The sequence below is a fragment of the Juglans regia genome, chromosome 14 (genome assembly GCF_001411555.2).
Source record: "Juglans regia cultivar Chandler chromosome 14, Walnut 2.0, whole genome shotgun sequence".
In the NCBI taxonomy this organism is placed as follows: Eukaryota; Viridiplantae; Streptophyta; class Magnoliopsida; order Fagales; family Juglandaceae; genus Juglans; species Juglans regia.
Window position 1 is genome coordinate 24,381,158 of NC_049914.1, and position 26,368 is coordinate 24,407,525.

General features: G+C 37.2%; 1 protein-coding gene across 1 annotated transcript in view; it reads left to right on the forward strand.

Annotated features, from left to right (window-relative positions):
* Nucleotides 1-12,145: 12,145 nt before the first annotated feature.
* Nucleotides 12,146-26,368, forward strand: part of LOC108994638 (nuclear cap-binding protein subunit 1) — a 28,048-nt gene continuing 13,825 nt past the window's right edge. Inside the window, exons 1-6 of the mRNA XM_018969925.2 lie at nucleotides 12,146-12,321; nucleotides 12,537-12,596; nucleotides 13,792-13,848; nucleotides 16,142-16,213; nucleotides 24,285-24,347; nucleotides 25,684-25,860. Coding sequence (XP_018825470.1) covers nucleotides 12,238-12,321; nucleotides 12,537-12,596; nucleotides 13,792-13,848; nucleotides 16,142-16,213; nucleotides 24,285-24,347; nucleotides 25,684-25,860 — 513 coding nt within the window. The 5' untranslated portion in view covers nucleotides 12,146-12,237. The remainder of the gene's footprint in view (nucleotides 12,322-12,536; nucleotides 12,597-13,791; nucleotides 13,849-16,141; nucleotides 16,214-24,284; nucleotides 24,348-25,683; nucleotides 25,861-26,368) is intronic.

Here is a 26,368-nt window from a genome sequence, read left to right on the forward strand (position 1 = left end):
TCAATTATAACTTCACAAACATCTACAAAACACGTAGAACTACCCCATATGCAATTCTAGACAAGCATGGATGATTAGATCTTGAAGATCTAAATTAGTCTAGGAATCAAATGGAATAATGCATGTCGCGGTTAGAACTCTAGTAGTGGGCGGTATACTTCGGTTAATAAATTGGTTAATTAGTGATGTCATTTCCATATCATTAATTTGATACCAACCATTTGTATCCCTAAAGGTAAAAGAAAAACTTGTAGACTGATAATTATGTAAATAAGAGAAACAAGATAAAATAGAAAGGTGATGGAGAAGAATTGTGTATTTATTCTCATTCCTTCTTCGAAGATATATATATACTATACGTATCTCCTTGCCAGTAAAGCATTTACAAAAGAATATTCTAACCAATCCTACATCAGTGACAAAATTGACTCTAGCAGGCTGTATAAAACACGTAATAGAAACCAAAAAATAAAAATTAGCTATCAATTTTGGAAGGTTCTTCCATTTCATTTTCTTCCCGATTCTTGTGACCCCAATAGGGGTGCTACCTGCACCATAAGGTGCGGGGTAGCCCCCTCCCCGCCCCCGCCCTGCATGGGCCAGAGGGGGGGATTTTCACGCCTTCAATAATTAGTACATTCCACTAGGTCAAAAAATTATTCTTAAATCCAAAAGTGATTAAAAACACATTTGTGGACTCAAATTGTAAATTTAAATTTGTAAATATGATTATAATTTAAAAATTATGTAGTTTTTAAATTTGCTAGTACATATATTGTGTAAATTGTAGTGTAATACAAGAGTCCTACATTGCTTAAGTGTGAGAATTATATTGTCAAGAAAATTTATAAAAGAATCAACTTACTACACTACAACTTACATAAAGTATTAAGTAAAAGTTTTACTTAATCCATATTACTATATTTATATATAGTAAAAGTAATAAATATTTATATTAAAAAAAAGGTGCGGGGCGGGGTTTCCGCATGCGGGGGCGGGGCGAACAGGGGCAGGGCAACGAGGTGTGGGGCCCCGCTGCCCATCCCTAGATCCCAACTTCCTTCTAAAGACTCTGATCCATGTTGACACTGTTGAATATGCATAACTTTCTTCCTTAGCTGGAAGCCTTGCTAACAATTACCTATTTGTTCTTCATATCTCAATAGCCCCACAAGATGGAGAGTAGATATTTTCTACTCCCATCTTGGATAAACGAGAGAAGAGATTAGCAGAACACAAGGGCTTGGTCAACATATCAACGACTTGAGAGGCACTGCTCTCACATGCTTAGTCACAATACTCCCATCTTGAACCTTATCATAGATTAAATGACAGTTGAGTTCTATGTGCTTAGTCCTCTCGTGAAAGACCAAGTCTTCTGCAATGTGCAATGCAGCTTTATTATCACAAAACAACTTAGCTGCTTGAGGATGTTTTATTTGTAAATCAAGAAGTAAGTACTGTAGCCAGCTCAATTCATAGCACAAGCTGGCCATGGCCCTATACTCGGTCTCAGCTGAGGACTTAGAAATGTTGTTCTGTTTCTTGGATTTCCAAGAAACCAAAGTAGAGCCAATGAAAATCTGAATCACTGTAAGCTTTAAGGTCCATGATGGATGCCGAGGGATAAAACAATCCATGCCTTGGAGCTCCTTTAATGTACCTCAATACTAGTACTTTGTGAGCTGCATTCAAGTGTGGGAGCCTAGGAGTTTGCATAAATTGACTCAACAATTGGACTGCATATGAAATGCTGGGTCTGGTTATGGTCAAATATAGCAATCTTCCAATTAAGTCTCTTGTAAATTGAAGGATCGAGGATAGGCTCTCCTTCATTCTTCGAAATCTTGAAGTTTTGATCAAGAGGTATTTTGTTGGTTTGGATCCAATTGTGCCAGAATCTGGCAATATGTCCAACGCATATTTTATTTGGCAAATATAAATCCATTTCTCTAATCTTGCTACCTCTATACTGAGAAAATACTTCAACACCCCTAGGTCTTTGATTTTGAATCTGTCATTGAGATAACCTTTGAGTGAGGAAATGATGTTCATGTCATTGCCAGCTACTATGATGTCGTCCACATAAACTAAAACTGCAGTGAATGAATCTTTGGTGACTCTTGTGAACAAACTATAGTCTGCCTTGGACTGTTGGAATCCTTGTCGAACAATAAAATCAGATAGCTTGGAGTTCCATTGTCATGAAGCTTATTTTAATCCATACTGACTTTTCTTAAGCTTGCAAACCTTTGACTGGCCCTCTTGTGGCATCTCTATGTATACCTCCTCCTCTAAATCCCCAAGTAAAAAAATATTATTTACATCAAATTGTTGCAAAAACCAATCCTTAGATGTTGCCACAGCTAGTAAAGTACGAACAGTCACCATTTTTACAACAGGGGAGAGAAGGTTTCATGATAATCTGATAATATAATCCATCTTGCTGCGTATATCCTTTAGCCACTAGTATGACTTTGTACCTCTCAATACTTCCATCACATTGAACTTGATGTTGTAAACCCACTTACATCCTATGGCCACATTTCCTGAAGGTAAGTCAGTAACAACCCAAGTATCATTTAATTATAGAGCATCTATCTAAGCTTTCATGACTTCTCGCCACTCAACACATTTTTGGGCTTGTTGGTATGAATTAGGTTCAGTATGTGTTGAAATAGAGGTGACAAATACTTTATGATTACTTGACAACTTATGATATGACAATGTAGCACACAAAGGATAAGGATTACCTAACTTTGTAGGAACCTTGTCCTTGTTCAACTCCTGTGAATGAGGAAGTGAGGACTGGCCTGCTGACAGATGAAGTCTTGTAGATGTGAGGGTGCTTTTTTTGTTTCTAGTGGATTTTCTAGGAAAATGAAAGATGGTTGTGGTGTTTTGGGAAAACTCTGGAGGTGACTCTATCTCTTCTTCAGGATCAAAGTTTTCGAGTGAATGGTTAAATTCTTTTGTAGTTTGAACCTTGGATTGGAGATTTTGGCCATTTGAGTAGTCTAAATCAATGTTGATAGTTTGAGTGAAAGGTAGCTAAGAGGGTCTGATATGGTATAACTTGTATCATTATTGGTGTCATTGCAAGGAAATATGCTTTCATGGCAAATGACATTTCTAGAAATGAATTGCTTTTTAGTTTCTAAGTCTAACAACTTGTAACCCTTAATCCCAAAAGGATACCCCAGAAACATGCACTTTTTAGCCCTTGCATCAAGTTTGTGTCTGTTATGAGTGAGGGTAGAAGCATAAGTTAGACATCCAAACACTCAAGGTGTGAATAATCTGGCTTGGTTTTGAAAATGAGTTCAAAATGCGTCTTATTTTGAAGAAGAGTGAATGAGTTTTGTTTATAAGGTACATGGTTGTAAGAACACAATCACTCCAATACTTTATAGGGATCCCACTTTGAAACTTTAGAACTCTAGCCACATTTAAGATGTGCTGATACTTTCTTTCTACTGCTGCACTTTCCTGTGGGGTCTCTACATAGGAGTTTTGGTAAATGATACCGTTCTCAAGATAAAAATGTTTCATATGAAACTCACCCCCATTATCCCTCCTTACAACTTTGATTTTGGATCCAAATTGAGTCCCAATTATAATACAAAAGTTTTGCAAAGCATTACTAGCATCTGATTTGAGTCTTAGCAAATGAACTCAAGTACAATGACTAAAATTGTCTACAATGGTGAGAAAATATCTTGATCTATCATGAGCAATTCCATTACAAGGATCCCATAAGTCACAATGAACAAATTCAAAATTATTTTGAGTTTTGTGTTGGCTAACAGGAAAGGATAGCTTATGGAGTTTAGCTAAAGGACAGATAGAACAAGGCTCCTTTGTAGTGGTAGCTTTGTGAATGGAATCAAGCTCCATTAACTCTATTCTAGGATCTGAAGGATGACCTAACCTATAATGTCAGAGACTAAAATCATCGTGATTTCTAACAATAGAAGTCAAAATGTTTATTTTATTTCTAAGGGAGGATAAGACTTCATTTATGCCTATGAGAGAGACATTTTTTGGAGAAGATGATATAGACCTTGCCTCACCTCACCCATTCTAGTCGTCTTCCAAGTTGAAAGGTCCTGTACAAAACATGATTGAGGGAAGAAAATGAGACAACATTTAGAAGTTTGTGTTAATTTTCTAGCAGATATCAAGTTGAAAGAAAATGATGGAACACACAAAACGTCTTCCAAAATCAAGGTTTATATTACTTTGACAGTTCCAACATGAGTGACAGTGGCAATATCTCCATTTGGGAGTGCCACTGAGTGAGAGATTTCTGCCCTGATGCTTGTGAACAATGTAGCCGAACAAATCATATGATATGTTGCTCTAGTGTCCATAATCCAAGGCACATCAGAAACAACATTGGTTTTGGCATTATAAATAGAAAGACATAAAGAGATACCAAAGATTTTGGGCATTTCAGCCTGATTTGACAAAGATGGAGTGATGGTTTGGACTTGATTAACCGAATTAATGTAAGCATGAGTGTGTTGAAGTTTGAGCAAAGTTATAAGCTGAGCATATTGCCCATGAGTCAAGGATACCTAGTTATTGTCACTTACCTGCTCCTGTCTAGGTGACAAAAGAACAGTGGCTTGAGTTGCAAAGTCTCAATTCCCTCTGTTGTTGCCATAAAGTTTGTGGCCTGGAGGGTATCCATGTATTTTGAAGTATTTCTCTTATGTATGCCCAGGCATTGGACAATATGTACATGTTGGCTTATTGGGGTTTGCCTTGAAACATCTTTCAATGGAGTGTCCTGACATCTTGCAGAATGTGCAATAATATTTCTTCTGAGAGAATTCATTTTGCCTTCCCATATCTTTTACATGTGTTGCAAGTGCCATTGTCTCGCTGATATGAGCTTCAACATAAATCTTCTCATCTTCTTGCTGGATGATTGAATATACCTCATTGAGAGTTGGAAATGACTTAATCAATAAAATTTGAGCCTTAATGTCCTTATACGAATCATGAAGACCCAATAGAAATTTCATCACCCAATCTCTTTCTTGATTACTCACAACAGTTTTCAACTCTCCACAAGTGCAATTAGGAAATGACTCATAGTTTATTAATTCATTGATCAGAGTTTTCAATTTTAAAAAATACATTCTCACAGTGTCATGATTTTGTACCAAGGTTACAATTCCCAGCTTCACTTCATAAATATGTGGTGCATTTTGCTGTCCAAAATGCTGCTCAAGCTCCAACCACAATTGATGAGCCGTCTCAGCATAAAGGGTGATTGGGTTTATATCTGCTGACATCGTGTTCTGTAGCCAGGTGATGACAATGTCATTACAACGGAGCCATGGTTCTGTTAATGGACTATCTGCATTTGGTGGTTCACAAATAGTCTCATTGACAAAACCAAATTTATTTTTTATCTTGCCCAGGAGTAATAGTTGCTGAAATCCAGCTTTTGCGTGACCGAGAGGGCACCAGAGCTATCATTACTTCCAATGAAATACTGACTGTTTGGCTATGATGGGTCAATGACGTTTGTATTGGTGGATTGGTTTTGATTGGCATTTGTGCTTGAAGGATTGTTCTAAACCATGGCTCTTGATACCATAACTGAAAAAGTTGTAGACTGAAAATTATGTAAATAAGATAAGTAAGATGAAACAGAAAGGTGATGGAGAAGAATTGTGTATTTATTCTAATTCATTCTTTGAATATATATACTATAAAATTGTCCTTGCTAGTAAAGTATTTACAAAAGAATATTCTAACCAATCCTACATCAGTGGCAAAACAGACTCTAGAAAGTTGACTCCACTCGACATCCGTTCCGATTCCGACTTAGATGGAGTCGGAGTTCGGAGTAGCTCCGAATAGGTTTCGTAGTCGGAGTTCAGAGCTCCATAACTCCGACTCTAATTTTTTTTAAAAAAAATCCAGATGTAAAACGACGTTGTTTTACATCTGGATTTAAAAAAAAAAAAAAAACGACGTCGTTCCACTTAATGTGGGACAGCGTCGTTTTATCACGCGGAGGGGGCCAAAACGCAGGAGCCCCCCCCGCATTCTCTTCTTCCTTCTTCCCTCTCTCTTCTCTATTTTGTCTCGTCTGCTACATCTCACGTCTCTCTCGTGTCTCACGTCTCTGTTGCCACCGTTCCTCATTGCTCCTCCGTGCGACTTCAAGCCAAGCTTCAGCCTCCGTTCAGCTTCAGCATACGGTGAGAGTGAGGGGTTTCGAACTTCCGAGCCCTAGAATTAAATCAAGTAGTTTAATTAATTAATTTTATGTAAACGTCTCTCACTCTCTTGTGAGTTGGTATTTTGTTGTGATTCTTCTGAATTGATTTTATAAATTTGTAGTAAGGAAATATGTTTAATGAAATGTATGATGTGTTTGTAAGTTGTGGTGTATGCATGCATAGTGTTTGATAAAATGTGTAAGAGATGTTACTCCGACTAATGAACACTTACAAGTATAATTCTCAACACTCTTCTTTAAATTCACATATGTTCTTTATAATATAATCTTAATTTAGTAGTTTTCAAACATGAAATTTGGTCAAAGTGTAACTTCATGATTTTGGACTGGGCAAATTTTGTGTAGCAACTGCCAACTAGCAAGTATTGAAATTTACTCTTCTTTTTTATTTTTTTGTATATTGGAGCAAGTATTGAACATTATAAATTTTGCGTAGTATTATTTTTTGAGTACTAGTGTATTGATGCTCGTTAAGTAAAACTTGATAAATATAAGTATTTACATGTGCATTGTAAAACTTGATAAATATAACTATTAATTGTTGTGATGTTCTCACACGTCCCTCGCCTTTTAAACTCGAGCATTAAAGCCCGGCCTCTCTGCCTCTAACTTTCAGGTCCTGGGTATTGTCAATTTCAGTGCTTAGCATGTAAACCTTGTTTTACACACACGCATACATAGATAAATAGGCAAACATTGTTTTTCATCTCTTAGACCTACACATCGATGCTGAGATTTATTTAAACTCTTATTATTTCAGATTCACTCAAAATCTTAAACCAAGGATGAACTTATTACTTAAAATATTAGTACCTTCGACAAGGCACAGTGTGTTATGATCAATATTTTGCTTTATCAAATGGGATCTTTTGGCATGCCTCATTATTGGTGCTTGAGACCCACGTACACTGATCCATCATTGCCATAAATAGTATTTACATGTGCCCTCTTGCAATGAATAATTTTATATTAAATAGAATTATTAATATATCTTATATTTTATATTAAATGAATACCATGTTATGAATAAAACAAATAATCCATTCCTTAGTAGGCTACAACTGAAATTCATTTAGAAAGTGGTACTCATAGTTCATCCCAAATTCAATACAAAATAATAAAGATAAAAGAAGTGATATTTGTAATCGTTAAATGCGCAAGTGTTGTATAATCTTTTAGAAAATAAATAAATAAATACGAGACTCAAGTTAAAAAAAATGTTTCCAGTGGAGTCTATATTGGAAGACCACATATATTTTTGCGTTAATTTGAATGTTTAATATAGCCTAGTTATTTTTTAAACTAATTTTTTGCTTCTAATTTTTTTTTCAGCTTCTTTGATTCTAATATGGATCGTCAACAAGGGGCTGTGGCTAATGCCAATACTACAACTCCTACACCGGTGGGTACTTCCACCCCTAGAGCCACATCTAGAGCAGCTGCATCTTGTACGAATAGTTGACTCCTACTCCCAGTTGATATAGAGGATGAAGATATGTTCAACAAAGAGGAGGAGATGCTCATTGAATAAGATCAACCACCACATCCTTCTAAAAAGAGGTCGTGGACATGAGAGCATTTTACCAAAATTTCTGGTGATATTGCAAACCCAGTAGCAAGATGTCATTACTGCGGATCACTTTGTGGATGCCATTCAAAGAAGCAAGGTACCAGTGTATTAACAGCACATCTAAATGGTTGCCAACAATATAAGATAACATAGTGATTGCAAGCCACTGATCAGACTAACCTCAGTTATCAAACTTCTATAGCCACTGATGGTACACATACTAAGAAATTGGTCATATCTCAATACAGTGAGAAGACGTTGATGAACATGCTTACAGAGATGATAATTAAGGGTGTAACCGGTCCGGTCCGGTCTTGTTTTGGATAAAATCTAGGACCGAATCGGTATGTACCGGTTTTGTATTTTTCAAAACCGATTACGCACCGGTTACCCTCCTAAATCGGTACTTCCGGTTTTACCGGTTTTCGGTCCGGTCCGGTTTTTCGATTTTTTTAAAATGTAAATTTCACAATTTGTCATGAAAAATTTGTTTATAAAAAAAAAATGATTTAAAAAAAAACTGTTTTATACTTTTATTAATATATTAGCCTATATAATAATATTAATATTAAACTATTGGTATAGTTATAAGTTATATATTAGTATTAGTTATAAACTTTTAGTGATTTAGTATTAATATTTTATGTAATAATTTATAAATTATAATAAGAAATTATTTCATATATGAATATATATAATTATATATAAAAATTTCACATAAAAATTTATAATTATACATTATATATAAAAGTTATATATATTAATATTTAATATATATAAAATATTTTGTATAAAAATTATATATAAAAATATTTTTTTTTTTAATCAACCGGTCCGGTCCAGTTCGGTCTGGTCCAAAAAATCCCGGAACTGGAACCGGACCGGAACTGACCAGTTTTTACATTTTAAAAACTGGTTCCGTACCGGACCGGTTCAAAACTAGTAAAACCGGTCCGGTTCAGTTCGGTCCGGACCAGTTTTTCGGTTTGAGTTTACACCCCTTATGATAATTACTGATGAGATGACATTTACTACAGTCGAGAAAAGAGGATTTCGAAAGTTTTTAAATTTTGTTGAGTCACGATTTCTCATTCCATCACGGTATACGGTAATGCGGGATTGTATGAAGAGATATGCGAAAGACAAAGCGGAGATGAGAAAGATGTTTATTACCACTTGCTAGAGAGTGTCGTTTACGACTGACACATGAACTTCCATACAGAACGTCTGCTACATGTGTATCACAGCACACTATATTGACAATGAGTGGATTTTGCATAAAACAATTATTGGTTTTAAAGATATTGTGGATCATAAAGGTGCATCCATTGGGGCGAAGATGAATGATTGTTTAAAGGACTGAGGAATTCAAAAAGTGTTGTGTATTACAGTTGACAATGCCAGTACTAATGAAACAAAAATTGATTGGTTTAAGCAGAACACGATGGTGAGAGATGATGTCATTCGGGCCCACGAGTTTATTCACGTTTGATGCTGTGCTCATATTATCAACCTCATAGTTGTTGATGGGTTAAAAGAGGTTGATGATTCCATTACCCGAGTCCGCATCATTGTACGATATGTGAGGAGTTCCCCTAAAAGGCTTGCCAAGTTTAAGGCAATAGCAGAAGATATTAAGATTGAATGTTCTAGTATGTTGTACTTGAACGTTCCGATTCGATGGAACTCTACATTCATAATGTTGGATGTGGCACAGAAGTACCAAAAAACATTCGAGCTAATAGAGGTCGAGGAGGGGGGCCTGATGTATGCTTTGGTGGAGTCAGCAGGACAGAGGCTTAGTGCATGCGGACGCACATGATTGGACCAGTGTGAGCTACTTTGTTGAATTTTTAATAATTTTTTATGACATAACCATCCATGCTGCTATCTGGATCCAAATATACGACTGCGAACTCATTCTTTAGCGAGCTCTCGGAGCTTCACTTCCACCTGGAAAATAGTTGTACTAACTCTGATGGATTGTTATCTGTTATTGCTACGAGGATGAAGACCAAATATGATAAATATTGTGGGAATATTGAGAATATAAATAGATTGCTATTTGTGGCTGTGATCCTTGACCCCCGATATAAGCTGGCCGTTCTAGAATTTTGGATAAATTCCGTCCTCATGGCAGTGAAGGTTGTAGAGTTTATTAGAGTGCTAAAAAGTGATATTGATGACCTATATAATCACTATAGCAATAGTTGTCAGCCTTCATCTGCAGCTGATAGCTCCTCACATTCGAGGCCGACGGGGTCGACAGCTTCATCAGGTGATACTGACCCATCTGTAGGGGTTAGAGGCCATCGTATTATCCAGCAGTATCATCAACTCATGTCAACAAGGAATATTATGTATTGTACATCTGAGGTTGAACGATATTTTATGGAAGCTGTCGAGGCACCTGATGATGTATTTCAGCTATTAACTTAGTGAAAAGTTAATTCCTGTCACTACGGTTGCCTCAGAGTCGGCATTTAGCACTAGAGGTCGCGTGTTGGATGCTTATCGGAGTTCATTGTCACCGTCAATTGTGGAGGCCCTCGTTTGCACACAGAATTGGATAAGTGAAACGCCCATTGGACTAGATATCATTGGTGTTGATGCCGAGATCTATAGGCTTGAATCAAGTAAGTTTATATGCTTTTAAATGATTATTTAATTATTTTTAATGTTTCTAACTTCTATTTTTTATAATTTTATAGATCTAATTGTGAACCCTAATATAATTGCCCGTGACTGAGAGTCTGAGACGGACGCCCCTTGAGAGTTGGAATGAAGTTGAGAGAACCTCCTTTCTTGGTAAGAATGTAATTCTACTTTTACCATTTTTAGTTTTTTTTTATCAATTATTGATTGTAACTTTCTATCTTCATTTCAGGCATGATCACAGATCAATGAACCATTGAGATTTGAGTGACATGAGCATTTAATATTTATGTTAATGTTGTTATTACGTTATAAATGAGACTGTTATAACTTATGGCTACATCATACATGTTATTTAGTTTTTAAATTATTGTATTTAAGCTTTTTTTTTTCTTTTCAGTATTTTTTTTTTTACAGATTTGGACTTGGGCTTTGGTGATCATATTTAATAATTTATGTAGTTATATAAAGTCGTAGTTACAGGTTTGGACTTGGGCTTTGGTGATCATATTAATCTTAATGGATCAAATTTATTTTTGCATATAATTTATTTAACAAAAGAAATTGACTACATTATTTATTTAAGTATTATTATGATTTTTTAGTCCAATAGACAGTCGGACTCCGACCTCCGATTAGAGTCGAACTTCGATTTCGTTCGGAGTCGGAGCTCAGAAACGGCTACTCCGACGCCGGAATCAGAGCTCAGCCCTAACAGAAACCAAAAAAGAGAAAGAAAATAAAAATCAACTATCAATTTTGGAAGATTCTTCCATTTCATTTTCTTCTCCATTTTTGTGATCCCAACTTTCTTCTAGAGAATCGGATCCATGTTGACACTGCTAAATAGACAAATCTTTATTCCTTAGCTGGAAGCCTTACTGGTAATTACCTCTTTGTTTTTCATATTTCAACAGATGGAGTATATAAAATAGTTGACATATGCTAAAATATTGAAGTAATTACCAGTAATGTACTGGTAGTTACCTCTTTGTTCTTCATATTTTAACGTTAAACATACTCTCCAAGTCACTCTAATGGAAATGTATATTTTTTCTCCCAATTTTTTTATGAAAAGTTAGGAAATTCTCATTTTTATACTACTGTTTTAACTTTGAATGGAAAATGAAGATGAAATTTTCAAGGAAAAATAAACCAAATTTGCTCAAATTATTACTCAATTTGAAATCATTTCTAAACTATCACATTTGACAAGTGCCTATATATATTTTTTTAAATTGCAACGTTCCTCATTTTTTCTAAAAGAAAAAATAATAACCCTCAATTGAGTAATGTTAGAGAGAAGTCATTATATCAGTACACATTTTGCACTCACTGCGTGACTGCTTTTAGTTGATTGTTCCCAACACTCACTTGGAAATATGTGTGGTCTACATGATACTACATCATGTGTACAAAATAGATGCTCTCAATAATAACTTCTATCTATATTTATTCAATTCATATATATCTCTTGTCAAGTAAATGGAATGAATGAATGGGAAAGAATAAACAGAATAACAAATTCAAATAAAAAATAAGAAAATAAACGGCAGAGAATAGCTGAAAAGAGAACTCAAATGGGTCGGCCGGGCCGGGCCGGGCCAGCTGGGCAGCTCGGATTAGGGTTCAAGTGAGTGAAGTTCCATGCCAAATTGTACAAACGTAAAACCCTGCAAATCTCTCTCTCTCTCTCTCTCTGAAAGTCTCTGTATTTCTCGCTCTTTGAAAGGAAAATTTGGGGGAAATGAGCAGTTGGAAGAATCTTCTATTACGAATCGGCGACAAGTCTCATGAGTACGGCACGTCTACAGACTTCAAAGACCACATTGTTCGTACTCCTCTCTCTCTCTCTCTCTCCGTGCGTGTATGTGCGCGCGCGCGCGCGCGTATCGTACTTTTTCCTGAAACCCTAGTTCGCAAAACACTGTTGCGCTGTTATACTGCCAATTCGCGAGCTCTCTCTACTAACCTAATGAAGCAACTATCACAAGCTTTGCACCCGATTGATGAATTTTGGAATTGTTTTTCTTTTCCGACTTGCAGGAAACATGTTTTAGCGCACTTCGGCGAGAGCTGGAACACTCCGAGAAAGATATTTTGGATGTAATGTTCACTTTCTTTTTAGTACTAAACGCGTACCCTCTCATTGCTTCAATTAGTGAGGAAATGAAGAAAAAGTAGTGGGTTTGATTCCCTTTTTAGTTCTCCAGATATAATTATCTTATTTAGGTTTTATGTTGACTCTTTGTTTGCTTAGTGGGGAGATTTTGAACGAGAAGCTCACCTTTTTAGTTTAGCAGAAAAATCAGGAGACGGGGGGGTTGATTTTTTTTGGTCCATAATGTAGTATGTAAATATATTGGTAGACTCTGTACTTTTACCTGCTGGTTGATCACTTGAATAGTATATGAATATTATAGAAATATCACACTTTGGAAAGTTGAAAATGTGGTTGAGTGTATTGCACTGCATTTGGCTGTGAGATTCTATGTTTTGATTAATGGTACACCTGAATTCTTCAAGAGCTCTCGTCTTCAGCATTAAGTCCTTCTCTTCTCCTTCTCTTCATGGTGGTTATGGAAGCTTTGAGTAGAATGTTATGTGCTACAGTGCACATGTAACAACCATTGGAAGCCCAAGCCACTTCTGGACCTATATCCCAAAAGAACTAGTAAAGTCTACAATTATAGCCCCTTGGAATCATTAAAAAGAACAAGAACTTCTCCCTCCTAGACAATGTGGGATCTCATTCACTGCCTCCTATGTTCAATCAGGGGTATTACAATCTTCCTCCTCAAAATCTTGATGTCCTCGTTACACTCTTTTGTTGTAGATGGCTTGGCTTAAGTTACTTTTGACTGGGGATTAGCTCATATCCCACAAGTAATGACCCAGGGAAAGCACCAGACATATCTGCATTAGAACCACAAAAAGATTAGTCAATTTAGAGCTTCCTAGAGTCACTCATAAAGCTAAGTTTCACCAAGTAGCTAATGTGGAACTTAGCACTCATGACTATCTTTATAATCTATCCACTTTGTGAAAGATATTCATATTCTCAATGTGGGACTGGGGTGTTACAAAGTTGTTCTTGTTTGTGAATTCAAGTTCCATGCTCAACACCTTATTTCTTTGTTCTTCTGATACCTGCATCCATTGTTCAATACGCATAGATCCTCTTTTTGTGTGTTTATTATTCCAAATAAGAAAATATTGTTTAATACTCTTTGCTGCATCACATAACATTTTATTGAATACATCTGTTGAGGTATTTACTTTATTATCTTCTTCCACACAGTTCCTTGTTCAATGTGTTGAACAATTGCCTCACAAGATTCCTTTGTATGGGACATTGGTAAGTGCATTTCATCATATTTCTCTCCTTTTGCTTTTATATTAAGTTCAAGAAGCTCCATTATGTTTAATGCTTGTGTTTGTAGGACTAGATGTTTTTGTGTACCAGTTATAAAAACGTCGTTAAATTTCAGATATGAACTTTGAAGATGTTTGTAATTATTAATGTATCCGTCTGTGGGTGAGGAAGAAGGGGTTGCTTCCTAGTTTTGTATGACTCTGATTTCAGTACGTTGGGCACATTTATGAGATCATTAGTTGTGTTGTTGTAATTAAGTTATGAACCTAAAGTGAATGAAATGAAATAATATGCCAACAATAATTGGGTCTTGTTTAAATATTTAACAAGTACATCCTCCGTCCCAATTTATATGTTTTGATTTAAAAATTTCAATGTTTTGAATTCCATTCTGGTGATCGTTCCAGTTTTAAGTACTGGAACGAAATATTTTGGTGCCAAGAAATTATTAAAAATAATGAGATTTAAAAAAAAAAGAGAGAATGAGGGGACATATTTAAAGTTACAAAAAAAAATTTATCAAAATCCCTTTTAGATTTTAAAATTACATGAATGCCATCTAAACTCAAGAAAATTACTAAATTGTCATTAAAACAGTCTGGAATTGGTCGAAACGGGCCAAAATTTGGAACAAAATGGATTGAGAATGTTTAGTGTATTGGGTACTACACTGGAAAGGAAAATTCTGGCCATTCCAGCTAGAATGGAACGGAATTCAAAACTATGTTTGAAATCCTTGGGAGATTAATTGAGGGAATATCTCTAGTGGCTCTCTCCAGTGGAATATTATTTTCCTTAGAGCTGCTCAAGATTGGGAAATTAACACATTCACAGATTTCTTCAATCTTGTGTACGATTATAGAGTGATTGGAGGAGCGGATTAGATGATGTGGTCACCATCCAAGAAGGGGAAATTTACTATACAATCGTATTATAAATCTCTTATGACACACTCTACAAGAACATTCCCATGGAAGAATGTATGGAAGACTAAGGCCGTCCCAAAAGCTTCTTTTTTTGTATGGACAACTTCATTTGGGAAGATTCTCACCTTAGATAATCTACAGAAATGCCGACTCATTGTATTGGATTGGTGTTGCATGTGTAAGAAAAGTGGTGAGTCTATGGATCACCTATTATTGCATTGTGATGTAGCCAAGAGCTTATGGAATGAGATCTTTGCGAGAGTGGGACTCTTTTGGGTAATGCCAATAAGGGTTGTTGACTTTTTGGCTAGCTGGCAAGGCATCCGAGGTAACTCTCAAATTGCAGCTATGTGAAAGATGATACCTACCTGCCTATGGTGGTGCATATGGATGGAGAGGAACGGTTGGAGTTTTGAGGATCGTGAATGGACAATGGATGAGCGTAGAATTTTTTTCTTCACACTTTATTCCATTGGTCAATTGTAATAGATTTTAATGCCATGAATTTACATGATTTTCTTGTAGCTTTAGACAATCATGACTGGGTGTGGCTCTTGTATATGTCCCGTGTACTAGGCTTTACCTATTTTCAATAAAATTCTTATTTACTGATAAAAAAAAATTAATTGAGGGAAAAAGATATAGTGATCTTCCTCACATATTCATTATTTATATTAGGTATGGGATGGAGTCTATTGAGAATTTTCCTTGGTTTCTATAAAGGATAAGGGAATATAGAAAATTAGAGAACTTATGCATTTTGGAAAGTGGACTCTCAATTCAAACATCCAAACAAAGAAACTGAAGACACTTAAATTTGGGGGAAAGAATGTGATATCTATTCAATGCAGAAGTTGAGTCGTCAATTCCCATTCCTCTTCCAATTTTTTGTGGAAAATTAAAGCTTATTCAGGCTACTGTTTGGAAATGTCTGAAGTTATTGTATTATTTGGAATGATGTAGTTACTCAAGTTTTCATAAATAGGACATAGAATTGCTTTAAACTCCTAGCTCAATGAACCAGAGATTATATCTCATGAAAGAAGCAAAAGAGTATGGTTCATTTAACTACGGAGTACCATTCAAGCAACATAACAGTAATTTGTTTAGATAAAGAAACATAAAGCATAGAGTTTCTACAGAACATTGAACAACTCTGCAAACAACATACCTCTCTCTAACGTGTCATTTAAGTATCAGTTTGTTATTGCAGGCAGGAAATGCAGTGTCATATTCTGTATTTTAATTTTCTGATGACTATGATTGCATTTCAGTTTTGCATTTCGAGGTATTTTCCTAATAGATCTCTCTCCCCCATAGCAAAAATCACCTCTTCTCTCTCTCCTCAGGTTGGCTTGATGAACTTGGAAAACGAGGACTTCGCTAGGAAAGTAGTGGAGAATACTCAGACTAATCTTCAGGTGAGCTAGTAATTTTTGCTGGCACAGCTTGCAAGAACACCTTCCTCTAGTAATCTTGCATCCTACATGCTTTGCTATCAAACTAAGGTTGAAAAGTAAACTGAGTATTGGATTGTTGCCATGCAAATGATCAATGACCTCATGTTGTTCTGCTGTTTTTTGTTTGTCATATTTAGTCTCATAATTTATGCTATAGAGCATGGCCATATATGTTTCCATCTGCTCCCAATTTGACATTCATAATTGCTGCTATTGCTGTGGAGATTGTGTTACGAGGGTGTAGTTGGATGTTTGGTTTGGAAATCATGCTTGGATTTGGCCAGAATTTAAATTCTTTTGACTTGTTTTGGAGTATAAATCTGAGAAAAATCCAATGGACAATGTTTGACTGGGATTGGGCCAACAAATACAAGGCATGGTTTCAAGCCTGACCTGAATTGGATACGACTCCATGAATATTATGTCATTCTGGTCCAATTCAAACTTGGCCCAAAGCCAGACCTGGAAATGGAGTTTCTCCTGAAGTGGGATAGGCTTAATTAGACCTATCTATTTCTTGGTGCAGACTTTGGGCTTGACGGGAGGTATTGGACCCCTATTAGTCGATGACCCCCGCACATGCTATGCTATACTTGATGGTAGCTCTATACCAATGGCCTTGTGGGATTAGTAAGAGGGACTCTTTGGGAAAAATTGTGTTAGCAAATTTGCTTTTGATTTTTCGGACTCCTTTTCTACGAGCAAGCTACGAGTGAAAGTTGGAGTCAAACATCCATGTATTTTTTTCATGAACGCGTGCATACTTTATACCCCTCCTTCGGGAATTGGCTATTGAGGTCCGACATCTAGTTGCCTCATCCTCCCTTAGGAAGGAATTGTTCTCTCCCTCTGTATGAGCTGCCTCCTTGAAGGTATTGTCAACCATCCAAACATAAACGAAATTGAAGATAATTTCTCTTAATATTTTTTTGATAATTAATAAAGTTTATTGATCTTCAAAATTAGGCATAGCCCAAGTACACATGTGGTATACAAGAGAGAAATACCTAATTATAGCCTACGAACAAAAAAGACGCATACAAGTCACTAAAATTACCCCCATGTAATACAATATTGTTAACCCAAAGTAACAAAGTTTGGAATAATGAGTCTCTAATCCCTTCCAATGAGCGTTCACTATTTTCAAAACATCTTTCATTCCTCTCATTCCATATACACCAGTAACACCACATAAGACATAAGGGCACCATCTTCCAAACATCCGCTACTTTATGATTTCACCGTGTTCTGCTCCAACAAGCCAAAAGGTCCACCAACTTCTTGGGCATCACCCAAACAATGTGAGAAGAAGATGGACTGTAGATTCGCCAATCCTTTTGCACATGAAGCACTAATCCATTATGAAGAAACCACGCTTCCTCAATTTGTCTATGGTCAAAATTTTCCTGTAAAAGGCCAGCCAACTGAAGAAAGCAACTTTTAGGGGCGCTTTGCTCTTCGAAATGCACTTCCAAGGGAAATTTTGAGAAGAGTGGGTAGACATAGCCTTATATGAAGATCTAACCGAGAAATTCTTGTCCCCAGGGTGTGTCCACAACAGTTTGTCCTCCACACCACCCTCCAAATTCAGTGCATACAAGGTGCTGTAGAAATCAGAAATGTCTCCCACTTCCTTACTCTGGTAAATGACACATTCCACTGCAGCAGGCCATTTGAAGAGTCCATGTAATCAGCAATAGAGGCATCCTTATGCAATGCAATTCTGAAAAGAGAAGGAAAAACCTCCTTTAAAGTAGTGTCGCCACCCCAAACATCAACCAAGAATCTATCCCTAGTTCCACACCCCGCCACAAATATGAAATTGCGAATGAAATCCTCCCAACCCTTCCTAATAAATTTCCATACACCCACACCATTCGATGCTCACCCTTCATTAGAGATCCAACCTCCCAAAGTACTTTCGAGTTTGGCATCAACCACTGTCCTCCATAAAGCCTTGCTTTCTTGATGGTACCACCACAACCATTTCCCAAGTAAGGCCTTATTGAAAATACTCGTCTTTCTAATCCCCAAACCTCCAAAAGGTAGGAGAGTTCAAATCTTGTCCTATTTAATCAAGTGGAACTTTTTCTCGTCCCTCAATCCGCCCCGCAAGAAAGCACGGAATATTCTTTCCATCCTATTAGCCACACCAGCCGGAATCAGGGTTAATGAAAGGAAGTATAAAGAGTGGTTAGATAACGTGCCCTTAATAAGAGTGATTCTTCTCCCTTTAGATAGATTACATTCTTTTCCAACCTGCCAATCTATTCTCAATATTTTCAGTCATGCCATTCTATATTACTTAGGATTTATGAGGGGCTCTTAATGGGAGACCGAGCTACTTCATAGGCAAAGAAGAAACCTTACAACCCAAGATTTCGGCCAAGTCTCCAATATGGTTTACCAAGCCAACCGGTACCAATTCAGATTTAGAAAAATTCACCTTGAGGCCGGAAGTAGTTTCAAAACAAAGCAAGAGAGCTCCCAATGAATGGATTTGATTAGGATCCGGCTCACAATGAAAGTATTGTCAATGAAGAGAAGAAGAGATACATTGACGCTCCCAAAGGAAGTACCACCCACTGAAAATCGAGACAAAAAAGACCCATCCACGGCTGCCTTTAACATTCTTCTCAACATCTATGACTGAGACAAAGAGAAGAGGAGATAAAGGATCTCGTTGTCTCAATCCACGAGAGTTGTTGAAAAGACCCTCAGGAGTGCCATTAACCAACACCGAGAATCTAGTGGTAGTGATGCAATACTTTATCCAATTGCACCACCTCTCCCCGAAGCCAAATTTGCCAAGAATATAAACCAAGCAGTCCCAGTTAACATGATCAAAGACCTTTTGCATATCTAGTTTGCAAAGGATTCCTGGAGTGCCGGATCTAATTCTACTGTCCAAACATTCATTGGCTAATAGTACCAAATCCAGAATTTGTCTCCCCTTAACAAAAGCATTTTGAGGCTTCAAAATGATCTTATCCATGACCATCCTCATACGGTTGGCGAGAACCTTGGATATGATCTTAGACACTCCACTCACAAGACTTATAGGACGAAGACTTTCACCTCCACCAACTCGGCCTTCTTCGGAATGAGGACTATGAAGGTTGCATTAAGGCTTTTCTCGAATTTCATATGTGAGTGAAATTCGACAAAGACCTTCATAACATCCTCCTTGATAATATCCCAACATACTTGGAAAAATGCCATGGAAAATCCATCTGGTCCTGACGCTTTATCGCTGTCCATTCCTTTCAGCATTTTAAGCAGCCCTTCCTCTTCAAACATCCTTGCTAACCAGTCAGCACACGATTGATCAATCGTGTCAAGTGTCAACCTATCAACCTTAGGCCTCCACGGAAATTGTTCCGTTAGTAGATTGTCAAAAAACTGCACTGTGATTCTTAATATCAGATCTGTCCAAAAGAACATTTCCTTCCGAATTGTGAAGTTGGCCACTCTATCAAAAAAACTGGTGCACTTATCTCCTTCCTTGAGCCAAAGGGCCCGGGATTTTTGTCGTTAGGAGATCTCTTCCATGAGAGTAAGGTTTTCCAGATCAGCCTCAACAACAATCTTTCTTGCCTTCTCCTCGTCCATGACAACCCCGACTGTCTCCTTTTCATCCAAACATGCAAGTTGCTCAAAAAGGATCTTCCTCTGATCATCGATCTTCCCAAATTCTTTATCATTCAACATTTTCAGGTCTTTCTTAAAGCTTTATTAAGGTTTCATTTGGTTCTTAAATCCATCTCAACTCATCATTACAATTTTTTCAAATTCCAATATAAAATATAATAAATAATTCAACTTTTTCAAATTCCAAAATAATAATAATATTAAAAAATAATATTCCAACAATATTCTATCATCTTAATTCAATTCAATTCAATTCAACATCCAAACGCAGCCTAAGTTTTCCAGCCAACACAAAGCTGGGCGTACTAGAAAAATCATAAGAGGACCACCACATTCTCACCTTCTCCACAAAACCATAAGCTTTCAACCACATGTTTTCAAATTTAAAATATCTACGTCCCTCATGAAGGCACCCACAATAAAGCAAAATGGGGAAATGGTCCGAACAAAGTCTTAATTGATGGTCCTCATGCAGTCATCAAAGGTTTGGCAGTATGTTCCCCTCATATGCACCACATCAAACACAAAGGGGTCATCCTCCAAATCTCTAAATTGTTAGGCTACTAGGTGGGCTTTGCTAGCAAGTCAACAAATCCACTGCCCATTGGGGCATGACCCACTCAATCCCATATGAAATAGTTCTGTTCATAAATCCCTAACCATGTCACAGTGAAGCAGAAGACGATCAATTCTTACCTAGCTCTGCTTACACATATAGCACCAATCAACTACTGTTGTGTCTCTTTCTAAAGTTATCTAATGTTAAAATCTTCCACAAGGCTGTTTTCTAGACAAAAAATGCTATCACTGAAGGCTTGTCTTTAAGTTGTTTTTTTTAAAAAGTTCATTTTTAGTGAAAAATCAACCAATTAGGCCCGATATCTCTTCCAAATTATGATTTTAACTCCCCATTAATGAAAACAAAAATCTTTTTTGAAATCCTTACTTATTCCAAATATTAACTGGATTGCTGCATTTGGCCACTTTCAGTTTTCTTCTTTCTCTTTAGATTTGGATAATGTTTTGGTGATATGGGGGAACGCAAGAAAAGCAAGTTGATGGAAATCCAGGAAGAACTAGCTCGGAAGATAGAGTTGGTCTCAGATCTTGAGAGGATTATTTTATTAGAAGAGACTTTTTGGCTTAAAAAATCAAGAGCATTGTGGTTAAAGGAAGGAGATCGAAGCACGAAGTTCTTCCATAGAATCGTTAACTCTCATAGGAGAACCAACAACATTGAGATGCTGAAAATTGATGGTGTTGATTGTAAGGAAGCTCAGGTGATTCACAATCATGTAGCTGATTTTTTTGAGCATTTACTTACTGAGTGGGAGGGATGGCGGCCTACGCTTGATGGGCTTGTTTTCGGGTCCATTGGTCCGCATGATGTTTCTCGGTTGGATAGGCCTTTTGTGGAAGTGGAGGTTCACGATGTGGTGAGAGGAATGGTCAAAGATAAGGCATCGGGTCCTGACGGCTTTTCTATGGGCTTCTTTCAAACATGCTGAGAAGTGGTGAAGAACGTCCTAATGAGAGTGTTTCAGGAGCTATTCTCGGCTGAAAAATTTGAGAAAAGCCTTAACGCCACTTTTATCGCATTGTACCGAAGAAGGTTGGGCAGCGGAGATTTGGGAGTTTCGGCCAATTAGCATAGTAAATGGGGTATACAAGATAATCTTTAAGGTGCTTATGAATCGCCTAGATGAGGTATTGGGGAAGATAATTACAAAACCCCAAAATGCATTTGTAAGGGGTAGAAAGATTTTAGACGCGGTTCTTATCGCCAATGAATGTCTTGACAGTAGACTGAAAGCTGGCACTGCAGGGATCATTTGTAAGCTGGACATGGAAAAGACGTACGGCCACGTTAATTGGGATTCATTACTTAACCTTCTTGGGAGGTGTGGATTTGGGTAGAGGTGGCGGTGGCGGTCGTGGATCTGCTGGTGCATGTCAACGGTGAAATTCTCAGTTTTGATAAACGGAAGCCCAACCGGCTTTTTTAATAGCACACGAGGTTTAAGATAAGGAGATCCGTTGTTCTGTACTGCTCTTTGTTATTGTGATGGAAGCACTCAGAAGAATGACCTCGACACTGGTTAATAATGGTTTCTTGGCCGGCTTCTCGATTGGAGCCTTGGATATGGAATTTATTAATATTTCTCATTTTTTGTTTGCAAATGACACACTTATCTTTCGCGAGGCAAATCATAACGAGGTTCGGGCACTGAAGGCCCTTCAACTTTGTTTTGAAGCAACGTTTAAGTTGAAAGTGAACTTTGACAAATCAAAGATGGTGCCAATTGGAGGTGTTCATAATATAAGACAATTGGGGTGTAAGATTGCTTCTCTTCCTATGAGTTAACCTTGGTCTCCCTTTGGGGGCTGCCTTTAGAGCTTCTTCAATATGGGACACGGTGATTAAGAAAGTAGAGCAGAGACTGGCAGGATGGAAGAGAATGTACTTGTCGAAAGGTGGTAGGATTACCTTGATTAAGAGTACATTGTCTAATTTACCAACTTACTTTCTGCCTCTATTTCCTATCCCAGCAAGTGTGGCATTCCAAATTGAAAAACTCCAACGTGATTTCTTGTGGAGTGGAGTGGGTGAAGAGTTCAAATTCCACCAAGTCAATTGGAAGAAGGCATGTTCCCTGATCTCCACCGGTGTTTTGGGTATTAGAAATATGAGAATTTTTAATCGGGTGCTACTTGGAAAATGGCTGTGGAGATACAATAAGGAATCAAAAGCCCTATGGAAGTTGGTGATTGAGAGCAAATATAGAGGCCTGGGGGGGCGCTAGTGTACTAAAGAAGTGAGAGGGTCTTATGGAGTGGGATTGTGGAAGCACATAAGAAGAGGATGGGGGTCTTTACTCGACACACAAGATTTGTTCTAGGTGAGGGTTCCAGGATTAAATTCTGGAGTGATATTTGGTGTGGTAACTGTGCTTTAAAGGATTTATTTCCTTCATTTTTCCAGGTTACAAGTGCCAAAGAAGCTTTAGTGGCTGAAGTCATGGTGATATCGAGGGAGCAAATCCAGTGGAATATAAATTTTACTGGGGCGGCACAAGATTGAGAAATAAGCAGCTTTGAAGACTTTTTCAGCCTTTTGTACTCCATAAAACCGAGCAACCAACGAGTAGATATGTTGTGGTGGATACCCGCAGGTAAATGTTCATTCTCGGTTCACTCTTTCTATAAGTCTCTCACACGAGCTGAATATTCAGTTTCCATGGAAAAGGATGTAGGTGCCTCCCAAAGCGCATTTTTTCATGTGGAAAGCTAACTTGGGTAAGATCATCACAACCGATAACTTGAGGAAACACAGGGTGATCGTCGCGGATTGGTGTTGCACGTGTAGGAAAGGGGGTGAGTTTGTGGGCCATCTCCTACTACATTGTGAGACAGCTAGAGTGTTATGGAATGAGGTGTTCAGTTGAATGGAGTTGGCTTGGGTTATGCCTGCGACAGTGGTGGCCGTTCTGGCTAGCTGGACAAATCTAAGAGGCATTCAACAAATTAAAGCTGTGTGGAAGATGGTCCCTATATGCATCATGTGGTGTTTGTGGCAGGAGCACAATGATCGGATGTTCGAAGACAATGAGAGATCAATGGAGGAACTAAAAGCTTTATTTATTAGAACTCTATGTACTTGGGCCATAGTTGTTGACTTTAATGGCCTTGATTTACATGATTTACTTGTTTCTATTGCGCCCACATAGTTAGGGCATGCCTTTGTAGATCTTCTTGTGTACTTGGCTATGCCTATTCATTGATTAATAAAATTGTTTACTAATAAAAAAAAATCTTTTGAATTCTCTTTTGAAATCTTTTGTACACACTCTGTCATGTGGTTTCTCCTATTCTCAAGAGAATTAATGGTTATAAGTCATTCAATTGGATTCTATTCACGTTTCATAGTAGCAGATTGCTTTATATAATTTTACCTTTATAATCATTAGAGGTGGGGGTGGCTACTGTAGATTCATCATGGATATCATAGTGACTTCAGCTTTATCATTTCTGTATAAAGATAGAGTTTGCCAATAAATAGTATTTTTGTCATAAATAATTTGTATAATAATATGATGACTTGGGGAAACCTGATCTGGCTTGGTAGATGTAAGCTGCTGAATTTTTTGGCATGGCTCGGCCGCCCAAGATGCCAAATTTGTTACCCAATCCGATTCAAGCAAAATAGATTTTTATGTCATATGTTGTTCTTTGATGTTTTTGCAGAAGCATAGAAGCTCTTTGAGATGTTATTTTATTTTGTCTCGTTTGAAGTAACTTATTCTTTTTATGGGATTATTCCTGTAGATAACCTGTTTTTTTAACCTGTTTTTTTTCTTCTCTCACTCTGGTTAACATTCAGGATGCCCTTGATTCTGGAAATTGCAACAGGATTCGTATTTTGATGCGGTTTCTGACTGTGCTGGTACATAAACTTTTCTCTTAGAAATTACATACCCATCATTTATCGTGATGAATGATGATGAGCCAATGGCAAATGGAGAAATTCAATTTACCTAATGTGTTGTTCGATACATGCATTGGGAAACTGTTTCATCTTAAATGGATATTATGTTTCTTTAGTTTTTATTGTAAACCCAACGTTAGCCTTACCATTTTGTTGGATGGTTACTAAATGGAGATATATGACAGAGTGGATTCCTTTCAAAACAAAATGGTGGAAAGATATAAATTAGATTTTAAATTGCTATGAAGTGCATTGCTTCATACTCTTGGGTCAGTGGTTGGATGGTTTATATTCATGTTTTCCACTTTTGTACTTATCAATAGGAGAATAAAATATGCTCAAGAAAAACCAAGAATCGATGGTATAAATTAAGTTTATTGTTACCATGACTTCCCATATACTTCACTTGTAGACTCTGTAGCACCCATTTTTCTGTGACTATTTCTTGGTTAATTCTTTCGTGTAATAAAAGATCATACTGAGATGACATCTATATCTACCACTGTCAGATTCCAGTTTGGACGCTTCAGAATGTAGATAAAATCTATATGGTCTATTTATGTTCATGTTCATGAACATGAATATCTTTGTTTTAGCAACAACAAAGATATTCATGTTGCTAAAACAAAACTGTGGAAAAAACTGTGGAGGAATAAGGCACCCCCTAAGGCACTTTTCTTCACTTGGACAGCGGCTCTGGGTAAGATTTTGACTACTGACAATTTAAGAAAGCGTAGGGTCATTATTCAGGATTGGTGTTGTATGTGCAAGAAAGCGGGGGAGACAGTGGATCATCTTTTGTTACATTGTGAGACAGCTAGTGCCGTGTGGAGCGAAGTGTTCAGTCGTATAGGTTTAAATTGGGTGATGCCGGCTACTGTAGTGGAATTATTGGCTAGTTGGGTAATACCAGATGGACCCCCACAAATCAAAGCTGTATGGAAGATGGTTCCTAGCTGCATAATGTGGAGTATATGGCGAGAGCGTAATGAACGGACATTCGAAGATAAGGAGCGGTCCCTAGAGGAGCTTCGAGTTTTATTTTTTCGTACTTTACTGCTTTGGGCTATAGCTGTAGACTTTAATGGTCTAAATGTACATGATTTTCTTGTTTCTTTTACAGCAACTTAGATAGGCCTTTGCTCTAGTATAACTCCTTGTGTACTTGGGCTATGCCTATTCTTATTTATACTATCGTTTACTTATATAAAAAAAATGAATATCTTTGTTTTAGCTGTTACTAATCTTGTTTTCCTGTGCTGAACTTTTTGGCACAATCTACTTCCATCTACAGATGTGTAGTAAAGTTCTCCAATCCAGTTGTCTAGTTGTCGCCTTTGAAACACTGTTATCATCAGCTGCCACAACAGTGGACGAGGAGAAGGGAAATCCCTCTTGGCAAGCATGTGCTGACTTCTACATTACTTGTATTTTATCTTGTCTCCCGTGGGGAGGAGCTGAACTGGTGGAGGTAATGTTATTTTGGTGCTGCACATATAATCTGCTGATTTTATGTGGCATTTTGCTACTTTACCTTTCAAAGATATATACGATCCCATCAAACGTGAGTCTTGGGTTGTGTCTGCATCATTGCCCTTAAGTTCTAGATATGTCTTTCAGAATCTACATCTCATTATCAGCATTATCAACATCGTCAATCTTGAGTCCTCAAACTTAGGTATTTTATACTGGTGCTTCTTATATTTTTTGTCTGTTTGGCCGATGGGCATATATGTCATAGCTATGGATGAAGTAGGAAAAAAGGGGAAAAATAGGATTGTTTGATAAATTAAAATGCAATCCTTATTTAAGTAAAAAATGAAATTGAGGATCTACAATTATCTTAGTTCTGTGCAGTCAATCTAGATACACACTGATCAGTTCAGAGAACAAGCCCCCTATGAACAATCAAAATTATTATATTGTAATATGACTACTATACAACTAAGAAAGTAAGAATGAAGAGAGTTATGGAGACA